This window comes from Dendropsophus ebraccatus, chromosome 12 (genome assembly GCF_027789765.1).
Source record: "Dendropsophus ebraccatus isolate aDenEbr1 chromosome 12, aDenEbr1.pat, whole genome shotgun sequence".
NCBI lineage: Eukaryota > Metazoa > Chordata > Amphibia > Anura > Hylidae > Dendropsophus > Dendropsophus ebraccatus.
This window is the reverse complement of record NC_091465.1, coordinates 25,441,610-25,467,479: the sequence shown is the minus strand read 5'-3', so window position 1 is coordinate 25,467,479 and position 25,870 is coordinate 25,441,610. Positions and strand designations below refer to the sequence as shown.

At 42.4% G+C, this 25,870-nt stretch overlaps 1 protein-coding gene across 1 annotated transcript; it reads right to left on the bottom strand.

Annotated features, from left to right (window-relative positions):
• MXRA8 (matrix remodeling associated 8) lies at window positions 1-25,870 on the bottom strand. The gene is made up of 10 exons (XM_069947320.1): window positions 25,612-25,870; window positions 10,455-10,478; window positions 7,906-8,211; window positions 6,385-6,486; window positions 5,017-5,484; window positions 4,326-4,484; window positions 3,883-3,913; window positions 2,682-2,758; window positions 2,039-2,116; window positions 1-702 (listed from the first exon to the last, which is right to left on the bottom strand). Exons 1-10 carry the CDS (start codon window positions 25,658-25,660, stop codon window positions 677-679), a joined length of 1,320 nt encoding a protein of 439 aa, XP_069803421.1. The 5' UTR covers window positions 25,661-25,870; the 3' UTR covers window positions 1-676.

Below are 25,870 nucleotides of genomic sequence, written 5' to 3'. Positions count from 1 at the left end.
CTCGCTTCACTGTGCGCTATGATATGCCTGTCTGATACGCCTGTCTGATACGCCGTGGGAACATAGCCTTAGGGTTGCTTCCATCTTCTCCAGGCACCATGAGTCAAATGACAAGAGTTAGGGTTCGTACCAACCTGAACCTACTGTAAGTTCGCTCATCTCTATATGCTACGGAGAATCCCATATATTGTGAATGCAGCTTCTTAGAGGGACTATTCCATAGACTCTACAATACACCTATAAAAAACACTGGCATAGAAAATCCTTTACAATCCCAAAATTTAGTTTTTAGTTTTTTTGTGTGCAATCCCAGCAGAATGTAGACCTCACCCCCTACTTATACATAAGGCAGCTCTATAGGAAGCTAATGCGGCAAGCCATTACTACACTACACTGTAGATTTAGTCATTTGCTTGAAATCCGTCTTTTGGGAGTTACCACAGATAGGAAAAATGGCGCAGGACGATGTGTACATTCCGTCATAAACGTCTTTGGTCAACGTCTTTATGAAAATGCTGCCGCCACTTGGAACAGTGATCTGAATATACAGTAGCGCACAAAGGAGAGGCAGGCAAAAGGAACAAACAGCTTGGATGAAGACACAATATGAAGCGTTAAGGCCCTCTTCCTAAGTGAAGGTGGAGCTTCTGGGCCAGCCAGCAGCGGGAGCAATGTCCTATTTACAGTATTCCTTGCGAAGTTCTGTTGAGGAAAGACGAATATAAGTTATTTTTAATCTTACAGAGCTTATTGATCACTAGGCACCCCATTACTTTGCTGTTCACTGGCTGTTGTCAGGGGGAATCTGTCTCTAGTAACAGCTAGATCAGGACAAATTACAGGAAGTAAGAATGGGGTTTAACATGTGAGCAGGAGAGAGAGATAAACAGCAACAGTCAGCTCAGTTGTTTCTTTGCTGCTGCGGTTTTTTTTTAAATTTCTTTTCACACAGCACTTAGTGCATCAGTAACCCATTCTTCTGCCCATTTAGTACTGTACTGTGTAAAACTCAGCACAGTGCACATTCTCCAACAATGTCACGGTATAGCAGAGAAGAGTAGGCACTGTCCTGTCATTGGTCAGAGAAGTAAGGAAGGTCTATGTATATGTACCCATCTCTGATCCTGCCCCCTTGAAATGTAGAGAACGAGACAGAGGAGACTCTCTGGGGCTAAATAATAGCAGGCAGGGAGATCACTAAAACACCTTAAAGAGATATCTAGCTATCAACCTTATCCTGTGTAAGGTGTATGGCTGCCATAGCAGACACATGTCTGACCCATTTGTACATATAATTGGGGGAGGGTCATGTAAATATGTTCACCCCCTTTTCAGTAATGTCACTTGGGGAAAACGCCCTAATAAATTATTACTACCAGAAACCTTCATTTTTTTTTTACTGATTTCCATTTAAGAGGTTCCATTAAATTTGCACAGAAAAAAAAAAATTCTTACAAAAACAGCGCCACACTTGTCTATAGGCTGAGCTTGGTATTGCATCTCGGTCCCATTTAAATAGACAGGGCTGATTTGCAATATCAGGCAAGAGTATGGCTGTTTTTAGAATCAAAGAAGACCTTATTCCACTCTCAAACAACCCCTTTAGGAAAAATATAGGCTCCTAAAATAGAGTCAAATAGCAAATAAAGTCCCAAGATGGTGTTTGCAGCTGTTGTGCGAGTCTAACCCCTTGTTTTTGTTATATTGTATTATCATTACCCAAGATCAAGCTGGCTTTGAAAACACCACAGAATTGTACTTTCATCTTGGATCCACGTTTCGGAGCCCACGCTCTATAATTTTTACTGATCCCCGGCCAGATTCCTCCTCTTTGTCCAGCATATCCCCGGAGAATGAGGTCTGTAAATGTCTCCCGTAACCATTGCTTTTATTTGCTGTGGGGATTGTGTTTCTATTGGAATGCCTGCCGCTATGGGGCTGCCCAGTGATGGAGCTCCCTGTTCCCTCTTATAAGAACCAGTCTCTACCCGAGCCCTCAATTAGCGGTAGGAGTAAATGACAGTGTGACCTCACTCACCAAGGTCTAAGTCAATATTCTTTGGCGTGAAGGGCCTCTCCATGGACGCACGTTCCTTCAGTATGTTATTTTTGTAATCTGGAAAGCAGAACGTTATGTGTTCAAATACACTGAGACCCATAAAAAGCTCTTCAAGCAAATACAGAACAACAAACATAATTTAGAAAATTATTTGTAGATATGTTTCACTCTCCTCCTAATGACATTGTTGGGCTAGGCTACTTTAGACTTCTATTTAAAATTTTCCAGTCTACCAGTACTTATTAGATGCTGTATGCCCTGCAGGAAGTGGTGTATTCTCTCCTCTCTGACACTGTGCTCTCTGCTGCCACCTCTGTCCATGTCAGGAACTGTCCAGAGCAGGAGAGGTTTTCTATAGGGATTTAAACAGTTCCTGACATGGACAGAGGTGGCAGCAAAGAGCACTGTGTCATGCTAGAAAGAATACACCACCTCCTGCAGGGCATACAGCAGCAGATAAGTACTGGAAGACTTGAGAGTTTTACATTGAAGTAAATTACAAATCTTTATAACTTTCTAATACTAGTTGATTAAAAATATATATTTTTTTTCTCCACAGTACCCCTTTAAGACCTTTTAATGAAAGGGAAATATACTGTCCCCAAATTATTATTTTATTTACCAATTCGAACATCTTCCCTTTTGTATTCAATAAGATCAGGGGGTCTCAGACAAATTTCCTTCATGTTGATGTCTTTCCTACAAACATAAAGAAAAATCTGCATTAATCGATGGGAGATAATCACAGTACGGCATAGAAACAGGTTACTTATGTCTCTCTGTAAGAGTACTACTCTTGTGAATGGCCTATGTCTGGTGAGCGGGGCTGAGCCATAACACTAGAAAAAACCAATGCACTAGAGTGGTACGGCTTAAAGGGGTTACCCAGTGCTACAAAAACATGGCCACTTTTGCCTCACTCTTGTCTCCAGTTCAGGTGTGGTTTGCAATTAAGCTCCATTTACTTCAATGGAACTGAGTTTCCAAACCCCACCCAAACTGGAGACAAGAGTGGTACAAAAGTGGACATGTTTTTGTAGCACTGGATAACCCCTTTAAGAGAAAACAATCAGACCCCTAATGGCATACAATCCCTTCATAGCAATAAAGGGAACCACAGAGAGCATAAAATAATGGCAGGTGCGGAGACACTTCAGTGGGTCCGCCTGCTCAGTATGACAGATCTCTTCCTATATGCAAATAATAGGCAAATAGGGGGAACTCTGTCAATGAAGCCAACATGGTCCCCCTCGATGATCGCTCTCCCCCATATGATAAGCAAGCCTTTATGCTCTCTATTGTTCGGGCAGCATAAAACTCCCCTTAAAGCAGAAATCTGGCAAAAAAAAAAAATTTTTCAAATCAACTGGTATTAGAAAGTTATACAGATTTGTAAATTACTTTTATTTAAAAATATCAATCCTTCCAGTACCTATCAGCTGCTGAATGTCCTGCAGGAAGCGGTGTATTTTTTCCAGTCTGACACAGTGCTCTCTGCTGCCACCTCTGTCCATGTCAGAAACTGTCCAGAGCAGGAGAGGTTTTCTATGAGGATTTTCTACTGCTTTGGACAGTTCCTGACATGGACAGAGATGGCAGCAGAGAGCACTGTGTCAGACTGGAAAGAATACACCACTTCCTGCAGGACATACATGAGCTGATAAGTACTGGAAGACTTGAGATTTTTAAACATAAGTCATTTACAAATCTCTATAACTTTCTGGAACAAGTTAATTTAAAAAAATGGAATTCCCCCTTCAATGATAACGTTTGCCATATTTTTTCAGAATTTCTTTAGTCAAGTGACTAAGTGACGTACATACCCTTGAGCTTTGTTCATGTTGTATGCGTAACCTAGAAAGAAAAAAAATAGTTTTTTTTCAATATTTGCCCGTTTTTTTTTTTTTTAAAACAAAACTATTAACTAAAGTAAACTTTTTTAAAAAAAATCTATGGTTTTTATTACTAAATGTGAAAATAATATCAAACTTAAGTAAACTTTAATCATTTTGGCCCATTTTGTACCAACTTTCACCAGCCCATAAATTAATTCGCCTTACAACACTATGGAAAACTCTGCCCCAATATTTGCATATGACGTCCAATTTTTGGACTTGGTCCCTATGTAAATGATCTGTTTCGGCAGATCCAGAAGAGTTGTCACCCAGTCCATACATCTCCCCTGATACTAACACCTGCAGACGTGAGGCCCCCCGAGGCTGCTGGTCTGATGGGCTACGTGTCACATCTTGTGAGTCACACTCACCTTTCCTGCGATGTTTGCGGGTGATGAGGATCACAGCTGTGAGCAGGAGAAGGAACAGCAGAAGGGTTGCCAGGATGTATCCGAGCTGCTGGAAGAAGTGAAGTCTGTTTTCCGGAATTATTACATTGATCACTTTATTTTCCCGGATGACGGTGGGATCTGCGGGCAAAGAATTAGACCATAGAAATTAGACCATAACAAAGAAGGGGGACATATAATGCGGATATATTTTCTTCCCACTATTTTATTAATATACTTATATACATCCCACACTGCCATTTATTGAACAACACCAATTGGTTGTAGATGTAGAAAAGATATTCCATTGAGCCCATCTTCATCACCGATTTTTTTTGTTTTTTTTGTTACTTATTTCTCATTATCAGCTGCTGTATGTCCTGCAGGAAGTGGTGTATTCTTTCCAGTCTGACACAGTGCTCTCTGCTGCCACCTCTGTCCATGTCAGGAACTGTCCAGAGCAGTAGTACATCTCTATAGAAAACCTCTCCTGATCTGGGCAGTACCTAACATGGACAGAGGTGGCAGCGGAGAGCACTGGGTCAGACTGGAAAGAATACTCAACTTCCTGCAGGGCATACAGCAGCTAATAAGGATTGAACATGTTGAAAACTAATATGCCCGATTCTTCTTTGCCTGATTTTTGTTATGTACGAGCCATATAGTACATTACCTTTGGCTGGTGCTGCACCCATATTAGTTTTCTTGGGTTCTTCTTCTTTTGGAGGTTCTATTGGTGGATCAAAAACAGTTAAATGAAAAATCCTGCGTTCGTGAAGCCCACAGTAGTGGTGGTGTAGGTGACACGAGTAAGTGCCCTCGTCTCCTTTTGTTAAGTCTGATATGAGAAGCGAGAAATCTCCATAAGCAAAAGCGTTATCCGTCACATTCATTTTCCTCCTGATGAAGATGGAGCCGTAGGACCTCCTCTCCCCCGATGCGTACATGTCTATCAGTCGGTCCGCTCTATCGTGAGGGATTCCGGGGGCTTGGCGATCCCAGTGCACTACTTGCTGGTCTTCTTCACGATGTCGGTCAGTCCAGAGGTGGTCCCAGTTCTCACAAGGCAGCACCACATTGGATCCAACCAATGCAATAACTACGGCTTTTTCTCCATCCCAGTACATCTTCACTTTACGTTCTTGAAGGAGAAGCGTTACACGTTAGACGTAATATCCTTGTACTTGTACTATGTAGTGCATGATGTCTACAACTAATTCAAGCATTGAACCCACTGCACTAGTAATGGGATTAGCTGACAGTGTAAGGTGTATGGGGGCCTCCCTACTCTCCACCTAGGGAAATAAAGGTTGAGTATGATGGATTTGCTTTTTTTACCTTATTGTGCTCTGAGGAATAAGGCTGTCTGACTGTGGTTAAAGGGGAAGTCTGGGGGGTTGGGGGGCAAAAATTCATTATTGGCAGGGGGTGAAGGGAAATAAAAAATAGGTTATAGCCACCTGTCCTGGCACCCCCTCAGAGCCGCGACCCGCTCCTGGACCCCGGCGGCTGTCTTCTGAGCTCCGGCTACGTCACGACCCAGCTGACGGCATGTGACCTGCGGCTCTATTCATTCTCTATAGAGCCGCCGGAAAGAGCTGAGTACAGCAATCAGCTTTTTCCGGCGCCTCCATAGAAAATAAATAGATACGTGGGTCTCGCGCCGACCTGTGGCAGAATACAAAATAAAAAAGCCGGGGGGAGGGGGGGGGGGCGATGTGGAGATCGATTGGGGGTAGGGAGGTCAGACACCCCACAATCTCTTACTTGTCCCCTATCATGTGGAGTTAGTTTTAAGCGGAAAATTACGCCTGCGAGGTGTAAATCATGATAAATTAGGCACGGGAGGAGGCCACGCCTTCTTCTCACCTTATCACAACCCCCCAAGCTCTGGCAGCCCGCCCATTGGGAGAGCTGGGCGTACGGGAGGCGTACGCCAGAGAGAAGGGCCGAATCTGCCCCAATAAGTATATAAACACGTAAATACTATATAAGAACATGGGTCCTGTGGAGGGTCAGTTTGACCCCTATCTTTTCTTACCTGACTTTGTGATGTTCAGTTGAACCCTGACCGTGTTATCAAGGTGACAGTAGTGGTGATGGAGGTTACATGAATACAATCCTTGATCGCTCATGGATACTCCTGTAATAAAGCAATGGAGAAGAGGAAAACATTCCTCAGGTTAATACCTGTATGAATATAATGGGGGAGATTTATCAAACATGGTGTAAAGTGAAACTGGCCCAGTTGCCCCTAGCAACCAATCAGATTCCACTTTTCTTTCCTCACAGACTCTTTGGAAAATGAAAGGTGGAATCTGATTGGTTGGTAGGGGCAACTGAGCCAGTTTCACTTTACTCCATGTTTGATAAATCTCCCCAATGTTTCTATATCAGCATTTAAATAAAAACCTAGAAACTGAGAGGGGTTGAACAGATTCAGAAAAGCACCACCAGAAAGAGCGCCACGCTTGTCCTTTTGTCTCATATTGAAGCTTATTTCGAGTGTATGGGACATATCCGCAATATCACGTGTCACTGTTTTCGAAAGGATTTATATTTGTGGATTTTTAAAAGCCATATGAGTTTAGGGTGGTGAAAAGGTTATTTTGGTGCTTTTATTTCTGTTTTTGAGCCATTGGGAGCCCCCTCCATGGTGCAAAGCTAAAAAGTAATTGGCAGGCTTTATCTGCAACTTTGTAACATCTTTGAAATGCTGGGGTCAGGTCACTGATGAACTCACTGTGATTATACTTCCCAGCATTACCTAGCTGCTACAAAGTTGTTTACATCAGCCATCTCGGAAAGGAAGGGAGGGGGAGCCAGAGAGAAAAGCTCACACACAGATTTTTGTGCCTTTAGCAGAAAGCAGCAGCTCAGAACTGGGGGGAGGGGACTGAATAGATATTAAATATGGAAGGAATTGTTATTTGTTATGGGCAGAAACATATGAAAAGATATGTTTGAGCAGAATAATTTGACTTTCAGGATTGTGGATCATCTCATTGTAGGCAGACTGGTTTAGCTTGCAAGTACACAGCCCAGACTTTCTCAGGCTCTCTCCCCTTCTCCTGCACACAGCATATACTATGCCCCATCCCCACTTTCTGTGTTATGTCCAGCTGTACGCGACCCAGGAGGCCACGCCTCCTCCCCTCCTTGCCGCGCCACCCCGAGTCCCCTATGCCTTCTCCCTGGTGTACACCCCTGACGTAACTTTTGTAAATCTCCCTCTTTATATCTATCAAGGAAAGAGGTAATATGTCAGCCCGATCACCGGCAGCAGCATCCAAACTCTACAGCAAATGGGTGATCCATTTTTAAAGGATTTAGGGGGACACAGTTATGAAAGTTGGAAAAGGTGCAGATTTTTCCATTTGCCGTGGCGTACACCAGGTCTAAGCCTTGTTCGCCTGATGGGTGGGCAGTGGGACGTGGAGGATACATGGCCTTCTCCCTCGCATAATTTATCAAGGTTTACACTTAGAAAATCATGGAGTAGTAAAGGAAAGGCCTAACTTAGGCGAGGTTCCCTTTTAGTTGTGCTCCCAGACTGTCCTACCTTTTATCACTAAAGAAAAATTGCCCGTTTGGAAGGCCGACTTGGACACCATGATTCGGCCTTGGTTGTAGCCACTGTAGATGCGTTGTTCCCCTGCAGAGAACATGTCCAAGAGGCGCTCTCCTCTGTATTCTCCTTGGCTGCTGTAGAGATCCCAGTGCACAACCCTCTGCCGGTCTGTGAGGCTGTCCTGGGTCCACACCATGCGGTAACTCTGACATAACAGGTGGGCCTTGGACCCCGATGCTGCACTGATGTTGGATACTGAGACGACTACGCTCTCTGGATTCTGTTGACTGGAAGGCACTGTGGACACAATAGAGAGAACTTTAGGATAAAGCCTTGGATTACTCATCAGTTGCTGTATGTCCTGCAGGAAATGGTGTATTCTTTCTAGTCTGACACAGTGCTCTCTGCTGTCATCTCTGGTTATGTCAGGAACTGTCCAGAGCAGCAGAAAATACCCATAGAAAACCTCTCCTGCTCTCCAGACTGGAAAGAATACCACTTCCTGTAGGACATACAGCAGCTCATAAGTACTGGAAGACTTGAGATTTTTTAATAGAAGTAAATTACAAATCTCTGGCACTTTCTGGCACCAGTTGATTTGAAAGATTTTTTTTTTTTGTGAACTATCCCTTTAATGCTTCTTTAAACCTTGGAGGGGCAAGACATACAGTGTGTTTTGCTCTCTGATAAAGGAATTGTCTTGCTGCGCCCCTAAACTCAATGGAGGTTACTTATTGACAATTGATAAGTTTTGACCCCCAAGTGAGAGACCCCGATATTTGCTTATCCCAATAGATGCAATATTCCAAATTGGTTTGTTTAATCCACTATGAATCCCATGTCCCGACTGTCATTGAAGAGGTTAACATCTGTAGGGAAAAGTTCCCAGGGATAGTCAATCTATAAAAATACTGAATTTGCCAATGTGAATACTTTTGCTTTTCTCAGCAGATTTTATTCCTGAAGTTATAAACAGAGGATTTGGAATAGAAAAAAAAAATAATATAGAAAATCCTATGGTATTTCAAACCCAAACATTGCAAAAATATATGGAATAAAGGTGAAACAGATGGACCTCACCGCCACTGCATTCACAGCTTCTTCACAATCTTATGGTCACATCACTATGAAGTGCTATTCTATGCACTACGGTTGGCTGGTTACAGGCATTGTATAAACCTGTCTTCAGTAAGCTCCCCCTAGTGGTGGCCGTAGGAAACTAGATTTTTTTTGTCACCCCATCATAGATTTTTTAAAATGAATGGAATATACCATTAAATGAATGGAATAACATTTTTGAATGGAATATCCCGAAAAAAAACTGTGACAAAAAGCAAAACCTTTTAGCTTTTAATGGTATTGAATTATGATCCAACACTGGATAGGAAATAGGAACACATCATAGTGAGATCCCTTTCTATTGCATGGAATTTAGAGTTAAATGTTTGGAGCTGGATTTATGGATGTCATACACTATCACAACCTCTAGAAATTCCAATGTCATAGATTCATTGCAGGGATGGGTAGCTGGCAGAGTACTGTAAACTACCGCCTGAAGAACTCATTATAGACAGCATTCCAAAGTAAAGAATAGAAAAAAATAAAAATAAAATATATACACACACATATATATATATATATAAAACTGTAATACCCTAAACAACCTGAGAATAGGGATGGTGCTAAAAAAAAAAAAAAAAAGCAGAGAAGTATAGAGTGATCATTGAACATTTTTTTTCCTTTATTTCCTCAGGGGTCAAATCTTGTGATCAGGGGTGGTCCCAGCACTCCCACCGATCAGCTATTCATCACTTATTCTGTGGATATGGGATAACATTTATTCTTGTGGACCCTTTTAAAGCGACTCTGTACCCACACTCTGCCTCTCCCAAACCACTTGTACCTTCAGATAGCTGCTTTTAATCCAAGATCTGTCTTGGGTCTATTCGACAGGTGATGCAGTTATTGTCCTATAAAAACAAACTTTTAAACTTGTAGCCCTGTGTTTGTGCCCCAGGCCTGCACCACCTCTCCGTCCCTCCTTTCCACCAATAGGAATGCCCCAGGCAGGATTTCTCCTGTTCCTCACGTCTGAACGATCCAGCACATATGCAGTGTTCAGACAGGTGATGAATAGGGGAAATCCTTCTAGGTGCATTCCTAATGATAAAGAGGGTGGGGAGGAGGAACGGAGAGGTGGTGCAAGCCTAGGGCACAGACACTTACAGGACTGCAAGTTTAAAAGTTGCTTTTTAGGACAATAACTGCATCATCTGCTGAATGGACCCCAGGACAGATCTTAGATTAAAAGCAGCTTTCAATTGGTTTTGGGGAACAAATTGTGGGTACAGAGTTGCTTTAAGTCTCTCAAACTGATACAAGAATATTCTATAGAATTTATTTGCTAAAATCATTTGGAAAGTAGGTAAAACTTTTCAGTCTACACTTTGGATAGTTGAAAACCTCAATTGACATTGGACCCAGACTTCTGAATTGTGGATAGAGAAGAGATGAACCAGAACTGTATAGAAGGTTCTCACCTGAGTATAGGTAGACAACTGGACCTGTAAGACAATGAACAGACAAGTGTTAGACTTTAACTATAATTACAATTTACTGTATTAACTTCCATGCTAGTTACCATGCTACCTTCAGCGGTATAGATATGGTACCATAATAGTACAATACTACCATGGTCTATTATTGCTAATACAGCATGTTTATTATTTAACCCCAATAAGTCTACATTGCTAAAGGAATTTTACTCTTCATTTGCTTCTATCCAAAATGGAAATTGAGCCCCCAATTATATTAGCCCAGGGTCCTCCATAGACATTTAGCAAACCCTGCGAGTGCGCTAGAGTTGTGGGAGGCCCTGTATACTGAGATTTTTAAATATAAGTCATTTACAAATCTGTATAAGTTTCTGACAACAGTTGATTTAAAAAAAAAAAAAAAAAATCCCACCGGAGTACCCCTTTAAGGTAAATTATACATGCTGGTATAACACATGTATTGTAAGGATTTTATTGCAGTTTGTAATGTGTCCACTAGGGGCAGGGTAAGCAGATGCAGATAACACAGATTCACATGATGGACCTCCCCCTCCCTGCGTAGTGACTACTGCATGGGACACAGAGCATGCTCACAACACTCTCCTATCAAAGTCTATGAAACATTTTCTGTCCCAGTTATCTAACTTGTAGATAGAATAAAGACATCTGCACCAAACTAACTTAAATAATGCAGTCTTGGCTGCCATCATGTTTGGATGTGGTAGTGATTCTGTGGAAGGCGAGGGGGAGTATAGGGTAAGATGAGGCTGTACATTATCCATCCTATAATTATATTTCATTAGCATTTTTCTGTAAAGTGCTTACACAGCTATAATCATTCTGCGGGAACACCGAGGCGTAATAATAGAGTAGTCATTAAATGCTCCTACCACAGGCACAATAATCGGCGGACGCCTCCTTTAACATAAGGCAATGTTTTTTTTAATGTTTTTTAGTAGAGAGAGAATTATTTGGCCATGTGTTCTCTGGGCCTGACCGCGTATCTGTGGAATTACACCTACACTGGCCAGAAAGTTACATAACGCAACTTTATAGGCAACAACGTGTCAGGTCATCGCAGTCAGGCAGAAATAAGCTGTATTTTCTGAGATTTTTATTCACTTGACCTACATAGGGCATGATGGTGGCCAAAACTCCAGTACAAATACAGAAGAACGCACCCTGATCCAAACCAGATTTCATGGGATGGATTTTCGGCCTACCATACATATGCATAGTAGCTATTTTCTTTGAGTAAGACCACCCCTATAGAAGACCACTTTTTAATGAAATTTTGGGTGGTCTTCTCAAAGAAGTTGAGTGCATAAACATGGATTAAACTAAATGAGCCATCCTATGAGGAAGGGGTGTCACGAAAAGCTAGTGGGCCCCAAGTCAAATTCTATATCCCCTCTTAAGCTGGCCAGCTAACATAAAGAATCTCAGCTCTGTGTTCTCTGGTGTACCTCTATATTACAGTCATACACTGGTCAGATCTACACAAGGAGAAATATAGAGGCCCTATTACACAAAGCGACTATCGCCGTATTCGTCCGTTATACAACAAATAATCACTTTGTTCAATAGAAGACAAGAATTAGCTTTCATGCACGATGTCGGCTGATCGTTGTCTTTCAACATGTTGAAACGGCAACGATCTAGATAGCAGCGATCTACTGCCGTCACTCAGTGTAACCGGAGCAGCAGACCATCGTTATCTTCTATGGGCTACCCGGACAATCTAGCAATCACCCGGGCATCCCCCCATGCAGCTAAGCCAATGTTCCTTATTCCTGCATTAAAGCAACTCTGTACCCACAATCTGTCCCCCCCAAACCACTTGTACCTTCGGATAGCTGCTTTTAATCCAAGATCTGTCCTGGGGTCCGTTCGGCAGGTGATGCAGTAATTGTCCTAAAAAACAACTTTTAAACTTGCAGCCCTGTGATAAACGGCCGTGGCCTAGAGTGCCTGTGCATTAGGCTGGCACACCCTCTCTGCTCCTCCTCCCCACCCTCCTCATCATTAGGAATGCCCCTGGCAGGTATTCTCCTATTTATCAGCTGTGAGAACACGGCACATGGGCTGGATCGTTAAGGCACCTGTGCAGTGTTCACTGCAGAGGAATAGGAAAAATCCTGCCAGTGGCATTCCTAATGATGAAGAGGTTGGGGAGGAGGGACGGAGGAGTGGTGCAAAGTTATGGCACAGATAACCTAGCCCACGGCCGTTTGGCAGAGGGCTGCAAGTTTAAAAGTAGTTTTTTAGGACAATAACTGCATCACCTGCCGAACGGACCCCAGGACAGATCTTGGAGTAAAAGCAGCTATCCGAAGGTACAAGTGGTTTGGGGTGGACAGATTGTGGGTACAGAGTCGCTTTACAGGACACTTTATTGTGTGACCACTATAAACAGGGCCGCTTCTGCCATGAGGCGGAATGAGCATTCCGCCTCAGTCGGCAGATTCTGTGGTCCGGCAGGGGGCGGCATTATGTCCCCACTGCTGTCATTTTAGTTAAGTTTGCCGGCCGTCACTGACTATAAAGTGTATAGAGGTATGCGCTTACGGCTCTGTTCTTTCTGTATATGTCTGATTGGTGGAGGTGCTGGGTGTCAGGCCCCTACTGATCAGATATTGATGGCTTATCCACAGGCCATTAATAACAATAGGTCCTCTAAAACCCCTTTAAAAAATTAAAGCTGAACTCTTACTGATTTCTACAGACAACAAGGTCAGATTTATTGTTACCCAGCTCTGTTGTTTTTTCCCCCAACTTTTACTACATATACCTATACATGAACTTACTCCATATGATTTTCCGGAATATTACAGATTGATGCCCATTGGGATGATCAGGTTACATGGCTACTTTTTATGTTTCAACCTTAGGGCCCAGTATTTCCTGCAGTTTATGGATCTTGACATGTTGTGAAACAACAACTCCCACCATGGTCTGCCATATGGAATGTATACATACAGACACATGCTAGGCCGGGGTCAGCCACTTACAGTAACCGAGCTATCAATGAGTCATCCATCCAGATCTAATGGAAGCACAGTGCTCTGGAAGTCCCGGCTATTCACCCTGCCGGTAGCCTGGATTGTGTCTTAATACTGCAAATTAGATACAGATGCTTCTAAAACTGCTACTAATAAAATATGTTTTTCTAAACGCCTCTTGGTTTTGCAATAAACCTTAAAGAATTTGTACCCCCCTCTATCATCAAAGACGTCCTGTTCTTAAACTATAGCAGAATGGGGGATTTTTTTTTTCTAGGTCATTTTCTTGTGTCCAGCTGTGTTATATTCTGAGCTATAACCCATAGACGGCCATACAACAACACCAAAGAAACGGTATGTAGGAAGGCGCCAGCACATGATGAAATGTCTCTATAAGTATAAAACTTTAAGGGAAATTGTCCACTTAAAAATGGATCTACAGTATTCCTGCATAGGAAGATTATAGATGGGGGAGGTCTACATGTTTTGGGCCACCCTCTATGAGCCTGGAGGGAAAGCCACTAAAGTCACCCATTCTCTGCCAACACCGAACACTCACTTGGCCGACATCTTTTCCTCCCGGCTCATAATGCATGTGTTCTCAATGGAGAGAGGGGATTAAGACGTAAGAAGACTACTCCGGCGGTTTCTTATCTCCTGTGGGAACAAAGGATTGAGCATGCTAAAATCCAACATACCCAATCCTTCTGTCCCTTGACATCTGCTGTTTTTTTGTTCATAATTGTATTTTCTTACTATTTTTGCATTATCAATAGGAAATGACCCTTTTCAGGTTCAGCGTAGTTCTTTAAACGTTGGATACAGCCAAAACTGTATCCATGTTTTCCAGGACTCCATAGGGCTGAAAGTAATTTCTGCAGCCTTGGGGAATCAAATACCAAGCAGTCAGGTTCAAGGAAAGCTGTGGCCAAACCCGCTCTGCACAACTTTTTTTTGGTGCCCTACACTTCCATTTGCCTTATTTTTTTCTAATAGATTTCATTGCACCATGTACCATGTTGTGTGACAACCTATCTCCTTCAATGGATTTGGACGACTGTTTAAGGTGTATGGCAGCCTACTGACTCTTCACCGATAGATCATGAGAATGGTTGGGGCATAAAGGACTTTCACCACCCAAACCTTTCATTCTTGGTTGCGGTATACACATCGAACATTCACACGTATAACCAGCAGAATAATATGACAACAGATACTGAGGCATATCCGCGTCTGGTCTATTGATTTCAATGGACTAAATCCAGTCTAGTAGTGACTATATATAAGCAGATAAATCTTCTTGTGCTGCCTCCTTGCTTTGCTCCTTAAGTCCTGGAAAAATCTGGAAATAGAGAACTTGGCCACTACTAGGCTACATTCAGTCCATTAAAATCAATGGACCAGCACGTACACCATGAACATTGGCTGTTTTATAGATGTGAATGTAGCCTGTACCCAGCACACGGAGGGCTCTTGCTGAGATAATAACTATACACAGGGCAGTTTTATATAGGAATTCCATTACGAGAACCATAACCTAGGAACAGACATGATGATATGTTGCCTTTTGTTAGATTTTTGGTCTCCCTCCTATTATATTTCACTACCCTGATATTTTCCTGTTGGGTTTGATCAGTGACCTGTCAATCATATTATCTTCAATCCTTATAAGTTCTGCCAGCTATTCTAGTCTAGACGAGTGAAGACGTGATACAACCCGCGCCCCGTACTATGATATTCTGTCTTTTTACGCTTATTTTCTCCTCCGCTTAACACAATTCTGTCCAGTTAAACGCATCCATGCCCAATCCCATTATCCTAATTTCTCTCTGACAGCTATCTCTGCCATTCATGCACTCAGACCATTTACAATTTGCCAAATCTCTGCCCACGGGGAAGTGAAGACAGATACGGCCCTTATTCTTCATGCAGAACAAATGATGCCATTTACAATGACTAGATAGCATAGGAATGGACAGTCCCACCCAGCAATTCTTAGCCAAGCACCTGACATTCAAATGTCAGACTACATAGGATTATATAGGCTCAGGCTCAACGTTATTTTTCATTCTCCTAATATAGGATTAGAAACATTGGTTTTGTGCTATTAGGATCATAAAGTGGTTGTAAAGGGTTCTGGGCAATTTCTACTTGTTAGAGGGCTCCTATAGCACTAAGCTGATTAGCTGTAATCTTGTTGTAGTAAGTGTTCAATTTCCCTACAGCACCTCCACAGGAGAAACTTGGCATTACACAATGCCTATTCATATCAATAGGCCCAGGTGATGCGGGGAGGGACAGGCCTTCCAGAACAGGAGATGATTTTTGTCTTGTCTTATGGACCAAAAATGAGTATAAACAATAAATCCTCCTCGTTATTACTCTCATAAAGACATAGGGGGAGATTTATCAAACATGGTGTAACGTGAAACTGGCTCAGTTGCCCCTAGCAACCAATCAGATTCCTCACAGACTGTTTGGAAAATGAAAGGTGGAATCTGATTGGTTGCTAGGGGCAACTGAGCCAGTTTCACTTTACACCATGTTTGATAAATCTCCCCCATTCCTTGTCCAATGACTCCTGCAATGGCCACAGTAGTTGAGATGAATGTCTGTCCATGTACAGCTTGGGGTTCTTTAAATTGTACACCACTATTCCTATAAGGCTGCATTCACACGTTCTGTAAAATTGTCTGTGTTTCCGGATCCGTAACCACTGACAATTTCAGGGGCCATTGAATCCTATGAATTTATTCGGACGATCTGTGCCGTCATCCGCTCTGTGATCCATGCTGGAACAAAAATAGGACATGTCATAACTCGGACGTGATCACGGCATGGGTTATCCAATAGAAGTGAATGGGATCCGTGTTTTTCACAGACGCCACAAATGTCACATCCTTGAAAAAAGTTGTTCACAACAAACTAGTCAATTTTTTTTTTTACCAGTTCAACATTTGATGCGGATGTGGACATGGATACAGATGCACCAGAATGCAATTACGAACTAAACTGCACGGATCATGGAGTAAAAATAGTGCACCGGGAAAAACACTGAACGTGTGAATAAGAACTTACTCTGTCATACAGGGGGGTCCCAAGTGGGGCATTTTTATGATTTCCATATGCCCTCTAGGGGCATACGGTCAGCAGCTGTCTTGATGACACGTATAATGTAAGTGATTACGGAGTTCCCCTTGAAGAACAGATCAGAGACTAGATATAAGAACACATGTTTTATTTCTTTCCTGCACAGTGGGACCCATCTTGATGGTTGCAAACACCTAGAGAAGCACAATATGCTTGCCAGTTACAGGACAGTCTTAAAGTCACAGAAAGCTTGGCAGTTGATAACACAGAGAGGTGACCAAAGGACTAAAACAATAATAAACACTTAAAAGGAACCCGTCCCCATAAAAATGCTACCTAAGCTGTCAGCACCATGTTATAGAGCAGGAGGAGCTCAACAGATAGATATATTGATTGAAATCTCTAATGTTTCCATACTAAAGAGTCCAGTCCATTGAGTGACTCGCCCACTGGACTCCTTTCATTTCAATCAACAACTTACAAGTTTGACATATATCTTTATGGGAAAAGATTCTGTATATCTCCTCAGCTTTTTCTGCTCTATAACATGATAGTGATGTGTTATGGCATTTGTCCAAACTACTCTCAGCCACTTACAACTTGCAACAACAGGAACACAGAACAACTAAAGTTCATTAGGATAATATCTACAGATTACACCCCTTGCTGCCGAGTGATAATTGGCCGAATCGGCCCGATTTGGCCGATTATGGCTGCGTGCAATAGAAATAACGATCAACCGATGATCATGTCATTGGCTCATCGTTTATTTAGGTTCAAACCTTAAAACATTGGGCACCGACTGCGCATTGCTGCGTGGAATAGCGATGTGCGGTGGGTGCTCGATGATTTCAAAAGCACCAGACTTTAGCTAGCATGTTGCAGGTCTTCTTCCTCCCGGTCCTGTGCGCAGCAGCAGCTTCGGTGCGGCCTCTCTTAGCTGACAGATCACTCAACCAATCACTGGCCAGAGCTGCTGCTGAGCGCGGGACCGGGAGGAAGGAGAAGGGCAGGAGAAGCCCTGCAGCATGTTTAGTTAAGTATGGTGTTTAAAACAAGGGCTGCAAGGACATCGGTAAGGATGTCCCTGCAGCCCTCGCTAAACGATTATCGTGGAATAGGCCCAGTAACCGAGCGTCGATCTAGCAGCTCGTTTACACTATTGATTGGGCCCGCATCGGCCCGTGGAATAGGACCCTTAGGGCCCTATTCCACGGGACAATTATCGTTCGCATAATCGTTAACGATAAACGATCCAAACGACCGCTATTGCGAAAGACCTGAAATCGTTCACCCATTTACAAGGAACGATAGTCGTTACTTATGATCGCTCTTGCGATCGTCTTGTTGTCGCTATTGCATTCGTCACTACTGCGAACGACCGAACGACGTTTTATTCAATGCGAACGATTGCAGCCATACAACTTGCAGCCATACCAGTTGCATTTTCCTGTATGTAGAAAAATTTACTTTTCTCTAACCAAACTTTTCCTTCAAATAGTCTCCCCTAGTTAATCCCTATGATTGCTCCCAGTCCTTGGTCTCACAGGACTACGACACACGTAGGGCACTATACAGTCCACAGGGGTCTCTCGAGTCTTTCCAGAACACAGTCCTGCAAGCTTTCCTAGAGCTGAACTGGTCTTCTAAGTTCAAGGGCTTCCAAAAGCTTAGAAGTACAAGGGACACCTCGCCATACTACCGCACCACTGTAGGATTTCATAATTTCAGGATCCCTCTCAGGTGACGCCTTTCTACAAGGGAATAACAGGGAACCCCCAAGTAGCCCCCCACACAACATTGGACTGACCCATCAGAGTCAACAATCATAGCCTGAGATGGTCTTCCCTAAGGACGATGCTTCCCAACAACCCTAGCAGCACTCCTTTTATTTTCTACAGTGGGTCATCAGTATATGGTGGGCACAAGGTATACAAATCTGACACTAACCCCATTTTTCTGGGTCATCAGAACTCTATAAGACCTAAAGACTATTATCAATCCTAGTTTTTTATTGGGCTATTCTATTCAAACAAGTCTTCGTCTTCTCGGCTACACACAGTTCTTTTCTTTCAAGAAGTTAAAAAAACAAAATGATAATCTATATTAGCATTCCGCCTTAAGGATGTCTGGAATCAAAAGCTCAGCATATATGTGTAAGGTGAGGAACAATGACAGGATGAATAACAGGAAAATGTCTTGCATCAGCATAAACCCACCTGTGCAGGTTCTACTATAAAACCGTCCTGTCATTTGTACAGGTACAGACCTGTCCTATAGGCCCCCAGACGTAACACTCCAGCTACATAGGAAGAGTTATAGTTATATAATATAAAGCATCTAAGTTATAGCTACAACTAAACCCAACACACACATTTATACTGAAATCATTGCCGGATCTATGAAACCATGCAGTAAAGTAAGACAAGGGTTTGCAGCGTTCTATCTAGACGGACAGGGGAAGAACGTAGTGACTGTTTCACAAATGACAAGTGAGATTTAGTACAGCAAACAATTTCATCCTGAATGGAAATAATTTACTGTCAGAAGACTCTCTCTAGATCTCACTTATTGTCAATCAGCTGCGACAACAGCTATTCTTTATGTAAATCAGGCCTTCCACCTCATGGTAATGTTTAGACAATTAATCATGATGGAATATGTACGGTATTAGAAAACTTTTAGGCAGATATATCTCATTTTAATATTCAAACCAGAACGTTTTTCCCTAATCCCCCCCCCCAGCTGTTTCTTGGTTGTTACCACTTGTCAGTACCAATGAGGGGCAACAACACTGAAACAGCTGTCTACAGACGGCTTCTGTATCTGGTTAAATAAAATACATGGTGAGTAATCTCCCCCGCCCTGGAGACTAACCATCTGTTTCATACTTACAATTACTTTATCAGTCTCCTTACCGAGTTCTGAGTCTGTTGCCTTTTGCTCAAGACACATAAAACTGTCTGAGCTGTTCTCTCCATCCCTCTCTGAACTCCCTGTTCCCCCCTCTCTTCGAGGCGCTCATATAAACAGTATCCCTGGCCTGCTTTCACTGCACTCTGTGATGCCAGGTTAATCATAGTGAGGTCGCCAGCAACTTGAACTCAGAGCAGGTCATCAGGCATCACAGAGTGCAGTGACAGCTGGCCAGGGAGCTGTTTACTTGAGCGCTGCTGAAGGGATAGAGAAGAAGAAGTTCAGAGCGGGATGGAGAGAACAACTCAGACAGTTTTATGTCTTGAGCAGAAGGTAGCAGCCTCAGAACTCAGAAGGAGACTCAGAAGGAGACTGATAAAGTAATAACAAGTCTGGAACAGATGGTTAGTCTCCAGTGGGGCTAATATTAAACATGTATTTTACTTAACCAGAAAACCCCTTTAAGGTGGCAACACATTTTCAACAACTGTGGGACAAATGTTCATTCGATTGACAGTTATCTCCCCCAACCCCATAATGACATAGCCAAATATTCATGCATTCCCTATGGGGAAGGGTAAAGCACAGCCAGACAGCTCTGGTGGAGGCTTATCTCTCTGAGAACAAAGGGGTCAGACAGAGATATTCCATTATGCCCAATGCCTATCTCCACTTGGGAGAACCCCTTACATGTTAATATAAGAATTAAGTGTATGGGCACCTTTAGTCCAAATTTTTTTACTTTCCGACATTGCTTTCTAAATTTTGGTGATAGTTGCTGATGAACTTCATCTCTTCTGACCATGTTTTGTCTTTTTCCAGTTAGCTGGATGTCCTGATAATATTCCCGAAATAGGTCAAAGCTGCCATCCTGACTTTTGTGCTGGAAGAAGAGTTTGACTTGGTGATGATCCAGGATCCAATTGTTTGGAACCAAAGTTCTGAGGCCTCCATACTTGTATTGACTGTCTTCTTGCTTCACATCACTATAAAGGTATGGGAACGTCAACCACGCCTTGTTTCTTTGCTGTCACCCCAGCAGCCCTGTGTAATGTCACCTTCATTCCTCCATTTAGCTTGTTAACATCTGGGCAATAATTCCAGAGCGCCGCGCCATTTTAGTCATTAGGAGTGTTAGTAAATTTAAGGAGCATCTGTCGTTGGTTTATGAGCTAGATCCAACGTGGGCTTGTAGTATACAGTATGAGCCAGCAATCCAGTTACATCAGGACTCTTTTTTTTCTTTTTAAGAGTCCTCTAGTGAAGTTTTTTGGGGAAATTTAAATTAGGTGCAAGTAAGCGTAAAAAGTTTGTCCCTATGTGAACAAGTCAATGGGAAGTTGCCTGTAGAATTGTTGAAAGAAAGCCAATGGAGTCTTATGCTGGCCATACACATCCCTTAGCTGTTGGCTAATTTTAATCTCTAAACTATTTTAACCCATACATTAATTCGATCGGCTTGACTTGGCCTTAAAGGGGTACTCCAGCAAAAAAAAAAATCAAATTAATTCAAATCTCTGCCAGAAAGTGCCAGAGATTTGTAATTTACTTCTATTAATAAAGATTCCAGTACTCCTCAGCTGATGTATGTCCTGCAGGAAATGGTGTATTCTTTTCAGTCTGACACAGTGCTGATAAGCACAGGAAGACTTGAGATTTTTAAATAGAAGTAAATAACAAATCTCTGGCACTGTCCACTGAATGACTGGAGGACACAGCATGTATGTGTATGTGGCTAGTGCCCTAGTCCTTCTCTATGTTGGTTGTGAACATTAGTGCTTAGTTTTTTGGTGGGGATCCGACTGCTGGGACCTTTACTGAACAAGAAAACAGTAGAAACCTGCCCCCAAATACATGAACGACCATGGCTCCATTTGTTCCCTATGGGGCTTCTGAACATTTTTGAGCTTGGCACTGTTTGGACTCCCATATAGAATTAATGGATTGGTAGCCAATAGAGATGAGCGAACCAGGTTCGAGTTCATCCGAACCCGAACGATCGGCATTTGATTAGCGGGGGCTGCTGAACTTGGATAAAGCCCTAAGGTTGTCTGGAAAACATGGATACAGCCAAAGACTATATCCATATTTTCCATATAGCCTTAGGGCTTTATCCAAGTTCAGCAGCCACCGCTAATCAAATGCCAATCGTTCGGGTTCGGATGAACTCGAGCATGCTCCAGGTTCGCTCATCTCTAGTAGCCAGGCATGCTGTGCTCTATTTAGCGGACTATTGTCTTCTGTTCTTGTAATTGAGTGGGTGGTGGTGGTTCTAGCAGTTAGATCCCCACTGATCAGCTTGTTACCCAATCATGTGGATTGGATAAGTGATCAAGTTGACACTACTACTGCTTACATCTTATGTGTACGGCCTGCTTTATTAGAGAACAGTCAGCCGTCAACATGTAGCAAAAACTATGCTCTGTTATGTATTATAGGATAGCTGCTTTTTTGAGGAATATAGTCTTCAATGCTTTTTAGAAAAATGATAACTACACTGTTATAATAAGGGTGTGGGTAATAGGTCAGTATAAGTTCTATTGCAGGTCTAAGATCAGTTTTTACCTTTGATCTGTAGATTAGAGTTGGGGGCTATATATTGCCTTGGTGTTTTTGGAAAAAAAAATTGCCCCACTTATTGGTGATAGACGCTAAAGAAAAATCACGGCTGGCATAGTCCAACATATATCCTTAATCCTGTATGGTGCACGGACCAATCTTTGCTCCCCAAGTCCACAAGTCAATGGAAGAAAATCGGCGGAAACATTGGCTTGATGGTTGATGTAGGCCAAGCTGCTTTTTTTTCCTTCAATGTCTTGAAATATACATCCAGTTTAGAGATATACGAAGGTTGCAAAATATATTACATTATATTATGACAACCATGAGCTTTGAAAGGTGCCCAAATACCTCCGACCCAGGCATATACAGCATGGGCACCTTAACTCTTAGGGTACTATTACACCAACAGATCTGACGAAAGATTATCTGCCAAAGATTTGAAGCCAAACCCAGGAACAGACTATAAACAGAGATCAGGTCATAAAGGAAAGACTGGATTTCTCCTCTTTTCAAATCCACTCCTGGGTTTGGCTTCAAATCTTTGGCAGATAATCTGTCGTCAGATCTGTTGGTGTAATAGTACCCTTATTAGTCTTTTGAAACTAACAAGTTCACTCTATGATGATTAATACCATAAGAGATGACGTCAGCTTCTTACTTGACTTCAGTTAGTCCCTAAAAAGTACACAGCAAAGTACAGTAACAACAAACTTCTGTGGTCCTGTATGAATATACATGATGGACAAAAAACAGACTGGGAATTTGCTGATATGAGTGAAGTTACATTACTGGGTCTATCTATTATCTATTTATCTATCTATCTACCTATCTATCTATCTATCTATCTATCTATCTATCTATCTATCTATCTCCTATCTATCTATCTATCTATCTATCTATCTATCTATCTCCTATCTATCTATCTATCTATCTATCTCCTATCTATTATCTATCTCCTATCTATCTATCTATCTATCTATCTAAAAGAAAAAGGAGAAAGCTGCACTTCCGAATCCAAGTAGCGGGTGCTGTACAGAGTAAGTCCCTTGGCACGGGATCCCAACAAATACAAAAGAAAATCCGTAGCACACCAGCGTCAGGTGAAAAAGAAGTGGTATTTATTGCTTGTAGCAAAAAACACAAAAAGGGATGCAACGTTTCTGTCTACTCCAAGACCATTATCAAGCATGATGCTTGATAATGGTCTTGGAGTAGACAGAAACGTTGCATCCCTTTTTGTGTTTCTTGCTACAAGCAATAAATACCACTTCTTTTTCACCTGACGCTGGTGTGCTACGGATTTTCTTTTGTATCTATCTATCTATCTATCTATCTATCTATCTATCTATCTATATGTCACCGCCACATTTAATAGATCTATCTTGGTTCAATTCATTCTATTGTTTCCAAAACTCAATCCTGAACATTCACATAACTTTAACTTTCTAACATTTTCTGTTTTCCTCCACACATTTTCCATGTTTTTCTTTCCATGGGCTCCAAAATTCTAATATTTGGCTCCAAGATCTATTATGAAGTAACTATCCGTCTTGAGTGCCTTGCGGATAGGGCTTTATAGCCGTGTACAGTAACCTATGGTTCACACTTACTTATAAACAAAAGCCAGACAAGCTGCACATCCTCATTTTGGTTTTGCAAGAATCTGTTAATGCAAAACGTAAGTGTCCCTATGTGTTTGGTTAAACATCATAATCCATGGAACTGACTTTTTTTCATAATTTTTTTTGTTTAAAAACAACACCTACGACTATAATGGAAAATAAAAACTATAGAATAAACACTCAACCATGTTTGAAAACAGAACAACTTATCCCATCATTCATGACCTTTGGTTCCCTATGCTTGGGATAGTACAAGGTAGAGCTATAATCCCACTGTTTATGAGCTACTGGCTCCTAAAACCATACATTATTGCTGTTCATCAAATAGTTTAGAATAGTTTATGTTTCAAGACGGAATATAACATTGTCCTGAATGCAAGAAGAGAACCCCGACTGCCAAATGTTCACGGCTGTGCAAACACCTAACAAAACCTGGAGGGAAGTGATACCCGCTGGACCAAAAATCACATATCAGCCACAGGGAAAACAAGCCGGCGGCCAATGTCTGCACTTATAGCTCCAGAAACTTTAGTGTGAAAAGATATATATATATATATATATATGCACTAGCTAAGCTGCCCCCTTGCTGTTCTCCTGGCCCTATGCAAATAGATCTAAAGCTAACTACATGATCATAGAAAATCTGGTTAGTACATGTCTCCTTTATATTTATTCAACTCTTCTGTTGGCCTCTGGGAAACCTCTAGGCTGTGTTCACACTGTAATTTTGTCATGTTTTTGTTATATCTTTCACTTGTTTTCTGTTTTGATTACTGAACTCAAAACTACAACAAAACATGTTAACAAGAAAAGTGTGAACACAGCCTTAGGGAAATGCAGCAAAGTCCCTAATATAATAGTGTTCCTCATAGATAGATAGGGTATGAAGGGCATGCAGAGCATTTCAGGTAACCCGCGGCCATCCTGCAGACTTGTTAGGCTGCAGTCTGAATAATATTTGCAGATTGCTGTGGTTTATAGCATACTCGTCTGTTTTGAATAAATGGCTTTAAAGAACCAACAGAAGTGGTGCCCCATAAAATATAGTCTGTGCCACCGTAAATGTTCCCCATCCTGTGGCACTCCAGCTGTTTAAGGGTATGATGGGAGTTGTAGTTTTGCTAAAGCTGGACAGCTAGGGGTTGGGGGAAATTGTACTAACCTGATGTCCTTGAACAAATAACATTGCCAACTACAGCGCCTCCATAACAGCATTAGCCATACAGTGCCCCCATAACAGTATTAGCCATGGTGCCCCCATAACAGTATAAGCATTGTTGCCCCCATAACAGTATTAGCCACAGTGCCCCAATAACAGTATTAGCCATGGTGCCCCTTAACAGTATGAGCCACGGTGCTCCCATAACAGTATTAGCCATATTGCCCCCATAACAGTATCAGCCACGGTGCCCCCATAACAGTATTAGCCACAGTGCCCCTATAACAGTATTAGCCACAGTGCCCCCATAATAGTATTAGCCATGGTGCCCCTATGACTGGCATCCACAAGGACAGCTACAGTTAAAATAGTGACAGCCACAGTTCCCCTAAAATTTACATTGCCAGCCACAGCGCCCTCTTTTTAGTGTCAGCCAATGCCAGCTGTTGATGGGTCACTAATGGCAGCAGGGACCCTGCCGTGTACACAACAGCGCATGCATATACCATGTCATGTGTAATTCCTCCCGCATTACCCAATGAACCAACCATTACAGTAAGGAATTGCTAGATTTACCACCACCTTAAGCCCCCACTAGGATCAGTGCCCGTAAAGCCAGCATGATGCCACCAGTGCTGCTGAACTACAACTCCCAGCATATCTGACCAGCCAGCATCATCCGTTTCTGCAACAGCTGACAATGGCAAAAGTTGACCATAAGATAAGTGTCAGCCATGCAAGTAATAACACATCCCCCCACAGTAATGGTGGGTAACAAGGGAAGGTCTTACTGTGGAAAATAACCAGCTGGCACAGCAGCAGTCTGTGGATGGCCCCCATCTCTTCAGCGTAGTCCTGCGGTTGTCCAGAATCACCTGCGCTTGCTCTGCTCTAGTTGTTATGCTCCGATGGGAAGGACTCTCCTCAGTGGATACACAACATCTGCCTAAGAAAACTGTTTTGGTCTTTGGCTCCCCCCTAATAACTTACAGCCCCCCTCAGCCCTATCCCATCGCAGCAGCTCGGCCGGTTACAGCCTCTCTTTGTGAC

Coding starts and splice junctions, on each gene's coding strand:
- MXRA8 (XM_069947320.1), bottom strand. CDS start 25,660: ATGGGGGCCATCCACAGACTGCTGCTGTGCCAGCTGGTTATTTTCCAC. Junction 8,212..10,454: donor AGTTGTCTACCTATACTCAG/GTGAGAACCTTC, acceptor TTGTGTCCACAG/TGCCTTCCAGTCAACAGAAT. Junction 3,914..4,325: donor CCGCAAACATCGCAGGAAAG/GTGAGTGTGACT, acceptor TTTTCTTTCTAG/GTTACGCATACAACATGAAC.